The sequence below is a fragment of the Equus quagga genome, chromosome 21 (assembly GCF_021613505.1).
Source record: "Equus quagga isolate Etosha38 chromosome 21, UCLA_HA_Equagga_1.0, whole genome shotgun sequence".
Classification (NCBI taxonomy): domain Eukaryota; kingdom Metazoa; phylum Chordata; class Mammalia; order Perissodactyla; family Equidae; genus Equus; species Equus quagga.
This window is the reverse complement of record NC_060287.1, coordinates 38224188-38228713: the sequence shown is the minus strand read 5'-3', so window position 1 is coordinate 38228713 and position 4526 is coordinate 38224188. Positions and strand designations below refer to the sequence as shown.

General features: G+C 54.7%; 1 protein-coding gene across 1 annotated transcript; it reads right to left on the bottom strand.

The window, feature by feature from the left end:
• Positions 1–521: 521 nt before the first annotated feature.
• LOC124231290 (uncharacterized) lies at positions 522–3015 on the bottom strand. The gene is made up of 3 exons (XM_046647984.1): positions 2867–3015; positions 1537–1846; positions 522–1209 (listed from the first exon to the last, which is right to left on the bottom strand). The coding sequence occupies exons 1-3, from the start codon at positions 2903–2905 to the stop codon at positions 623–625; spliced, it is 936 nt and encodes a 311-aa protein (XP_046503940.1). The 5' UTR covers positions 2906–3015; the 3' UTR covers positions 522–622.
• Between the last annotated feature and the right edge of the window lie 1511 nt (positions 3016–4526).

Genomic DNA, 4526 nt, shown 5'->3' with positions numbered 1-4526 from the left:
TGTTCCTGTCGTCCACCCATGTTGTGGGGGATTAGCATTTGCTCCGTTTTCTGGTTGAGCGATATTCCGTTGTATGGATGGACCAGACTTCGCGCATCCTCTCACCTGTTGACGGACAGGTGGGTCGTTTCTACTTTCTGTCCATTAGGAATCAAGCTGCGAACATTTATGAACATCTGTGTGCAGGTCTCTAGGTGGACGTGAGTTTTCATTGCTCCTGAGTCTAGGACTGTTATTAAACTATATTTCTGGAGGAGATTAGATACGTCCAGGAGGCAGAATTCAAAAGGGGCAGAAGGAACAGGAGGCAGAGTGAGAAGTGAATCTCCTCCCTGGTCAACCCCGAGGCCGTCATTGTCCCCGATTCCTGTGCTCCCTCCCCGAGGGGATTTCCACACCTGTCACTCGATTTTATATAAAAGAGACGTGTCTTAGTTTGGGGTCCCCCAGAAGCAGAGCTGGAGACAAGGACTTCGATGCAGGGGGATAACTTGGAGGGGACCCCAGGAGGTGACCCCAGGAGAGGATGAGAGGGAGGGCGAGGTGGGGTTCCCACTGGGCGTCTGGGCTGGTCCTGCCCAGGATCGGCCTCCAGAGGACGAAGAACAGGAGGCTGGGACATTTATCTGAGAATTCCAACCCTGAGCCGAGGGCTGGCCTGGGAAGTGCCAACACCCCTGTGCACGGGTGGGAGATGTATTTGGAACGTGTGCCTACATAGTGCGTGTTCTGACTTCACTCGCTCACTGCTCCCTCTTTGGCATATCCCTCGTTCTTTCAAGCGGCGCACAGCATTGCCTGGTCCCCATAAGCTCACCAGCCGCCCCCACTGACGGACATTTAGATTGTTTTTTTTTCCTCTCAAAATGTGCTGCAATGATTTGCTGTGAAACGCGTCAAGAGTAAGATGTATGGATGGAGGGCGGATGGACAGCTGTGTGACAGCAAGTACAGAAACCGTGAGGGATACACTCCTCGAGAACTCACTGTGCAACCGTTGAAACTTTGCTGTCTGTTTGAAAGGACACTGTTGGGGCAGTAAAGAGCCGTGGTGGAGCCCCTCGGCACGGGGTCCCAGGAGCGCCGGCTCCAGGCGGGCGAGGGCTCTCTCTGGCCTGGTTTTGAGAGACACTGCTGGGGCGCCCTCCGCGGAGAGGTCCTGAGTCACACTCAGGCCCACGGTGAGGAGACAAGTCGTGGCCTCTCTACCTGCAAAAGCCCCAAGATGGGGACATGGTGACGCCTCCAGATTTTGGGGTGTGGGTCCATCCACTCGCTTCCTGGACAGACGAGGCCCTTGAATGGGGAAAAGGCCTCACAGGGGAGGTGGCGGTGTGCAGGACCAGCTTGCCCGGAAGAAGCATGGAGAAGTGGCAGATGCTGCCTGACAAGGAAGAGACCCTCCCCGGGTGTAGACCAGCAGGTGCCCGGGGGTCACAGAGCCCGAGTGCATAGTGCAACAGATCGCGATGTCTGAGCGCAGGGCTTGCAGGGCGGCCCCTCCCAGAGGCTCCCGGCCCCCACCTTGTGCCCCACCTGTTTCCTGCTGGACTGTGAGGTCCCGAACGCTGGTGTCCACTCTAACAGGACCACGCAGGGACCCCTTGCTGCGAGCCAGGCACTGCTCATCCACGTAGGAGCTAGCTTCTGCTCCCAGCGGACCTGTGGGGTCCAGCGAGGGTGTCGCATCCCCGGGAGGCTGGAGAGACAAGCGGGTCCTGCCCACCACGCTCTCGCACCTCATGTCTGCCGAGTGCATCGCTGTGTGACTCCCTTGGTGTCTCCCAGCTCCTGGAAATGTGTACATTTGCGACAGCCTCCTGGTCTGGCTTGGGGCAGGCCGACTCTGCAAGGTGGGGGTGGGTCTTCAGGCTGAATGGCCCGGAGCAGGGCGAAGCGAGAGAAGGTGGAAGATGGGGTGGTGCGGGGACTTGGAGTTCACCTGGGGCAGGGTTTGCATCACCTGTTGTGACGTTAGTTTCAGCAAGAGAAGGGCCGGTGGAGCTGGGCACCCCGAGGATGGGCAGAAGGGCGGTTGGCGGAGGGCAGGAACCCCTGCAGGTGTGTGCGAGGCGGGGAGGTGGAGCCTCAAGAGACCCCAGCCAAGTGCATAAGGGGAGGCTGAGGCCGTGGGCAGAGGGCTGGGGTATGAGGCAAGTGATGAATAACTGAGAATGTCCCCAGAAGTTTCTCTTTCTGGCTGCCATTTTTGCCAGCATGCACTGGTCCAGCTTGACTGACTGTCTTTTCTTCTGGATGTGCCCTTGACCCTGGCTAAGGTATTTGGCTGGAATTTTCAGCCCCTGCTCCTGCTCCTTCTGGCAGAGGGCTGCAGCCAACTGCCCAGACCAGGTTTAAAAGGCTTGTCTGAAGTCTTGGGTAAATGGATCTCTTAGAGAATTGATTTTCAGCACACTGGTCAGTCAAGGTCATTTTGTTAATTGGCTTTCAGAGAATTGATTTCCTATATCTTGGTCCAAATTATTTCCCAGGATGCCCCAAAGTGCTTGAGTGGGTCTGTGAGGATGCCAGAGAGAAGTGATGTCTGCGGAGGGTCCCATCAGTCATCCCAAGAAGTGCCCGCAGAGACCCCGTGGGGCCTCCTGGGCTCGGTCAGGGACGGAGCGATCCCTGAACCAGGGGACAAGGGTCATGGGCACGGCCGCCACCTGGCATGGAAGTGAGGCCAGGAAGGTGGTAGGGACCCAGCGGTTCACTGCCCAGCTCTTTCCCTGGGGCCCGTGGGCCTTGCTCAGTGTGCTTGCTTTCAGCTCAGTTTCTCTCGCCTGCCTCCCCCCCCAATTCCACCCTCTCTCCCGGCCCTCCCCCTGCACACCTGCTTGTAAGCAACCACCGCCATCCTTACCCCTTGTCCACCGAGTCTCTTCCCCCAGGATGTTTGCATGTGTGTCCCGCCTCTGATGTCTGCAAAAGGCTGCGCTGCTGGTCGAAGGCTCCGAAACAGACTCTGAGGGCCCTTCCTCCTTCAGCACAGCCCCACTGCCAAATGCCAAAGCTGGAAAGAAAAGAAGTCAAGCCCCAAGTGAGACAAGGTGTGGACTTGGGGCCGAGATGGCCTGGGAGCCCACGCCCCACACCCTCTGCCCAGCGCAGGGTGATGGTGGACGGCCCGGGCCTCAGCAGCACTGTCAGTGTCTCTGCAGACCGGAAGGGGGTCATCTCAGAGGGCCGTGAGCAGGGCTGGGGCCAAGGCCCACGGGCTCTGGGGGAAGCTCCATGGGTCTGCATTCGGATCTCTGAGGCAACCCCACTGCCGGACCCAGGCCCACAGACAAAGGCAAGGGGTGGGCTGGGCTCTTGCTGCGGCTCCAGCCTCGCACGAAGCTGCAGGAGACAGAGCAGAAACAAGCGCCAGGCCCAGGAGCAGGCCCGTGACGGTGCCCACATTGCTGTGGGTCAGCGCCCTGAACGAGCCCTGGGGCTGGACAGCGGGGCTGGCAGAGGCAGCTGCACAACTTCTGGACAGGGAGAGAGAGACAGAAAAAAGCAAAAGCAGAAACCCCAATAACAAAACAACAAACGACTCAAAATAGGTCTGCCAACTCTAATCTAAAAACACAAGAGGTATGTGGAGAAACAGTCATGGTTGCACAACTCTGAGAGTGTATTAAATTTCACTGTATGTTTTAAATGTAACTTTTTTTTGGTGAGGATGATTGGCCTTGAGCTAACATCTGTTGACAATCTTCCTCTATTTTGCATGTGGGATGCCGTCACAGCACGGCTTGATGAGCAGTGTGTAGGTCCACACCCGGGATCCAAACCTGCAAACCCCGGGCCGCCGAAGCAGAGCGTGCCAACTTAACCACTATACCACCAGGCCAGCCCCTAAATGTACATGTTTAAGTGGTTAATTTTTGTTATATGGATTTCACCTCAATTTAAAAAAAAAAGAGAACACGAAAGAGCCAACAAAATCCATACTCAGGACATAAATTCATTTCCGATGGAGTTAAGTTTACGGATGTGTCTAATAAAAACTCTAAAATAATCTGTGATGCTCTCAAAGAAATAAATGAAGCAGTTACATCCATTCAAATAAATTATGAAATCAAATCGGCAGATACAGAACAAGAGCAGCTGGGTGTGAAAATGGCAGATCTTGGAAATGAAAATATAGTCACTAAGACAGAAAACTCAAAAACTAAGAAGAGGGGTTACGATTGAGTACACACTGAAAAGAGGATTACTGAAGTGGAAGACAGAACTAAGAAATTTTCCCAGAATGCAGAACAGAGAGAAAAGAGATAAAGGTTTAAGTGTGTACACACATTGTACACACACACACACACACGGGAGCAGATGTGGAGATGTGGAGGAACCCCAAAATAAGAGACTGGAGAGAGGGGCAGAGAAGCAAGATGTGAAGGGATGATGGCATAGAAGCTTCCAGAATTTAGGCACACGACATTGGGATTGAAAATGTAGTCCCAGCACAGAGCATAGAGGAATGCACACGAACTTGTCAAGATTCTCAGAGGCAGCTAGGAGAATCCTTTCTTGCT

Excerpts from the sequence above, each read along its gene's own strand:
- LOC124231290 (XM_046647984.1), bottom strand. The coding sequence starts at position 2,905 with ATGCAAACATCCTGGGGGAAGAGACTCGGTGGACAAGGG. Across the intron at positions 1,847-2,866 it reads AGAGACTCGGTGGACAAGGG|AGTCGGCCTGCCCCAAGCCA; the intron begins GTAAGGATGGCG and ends CCCACCTTGCAG. Across the intron at positions 1,210-1,536 it reads CACAGTCCAGCAGGAAACAG|GTAGAGAGGCCACGACTTGT; the intron begins GTGGGGCACAAG and ends GGGCTTTTGCAG.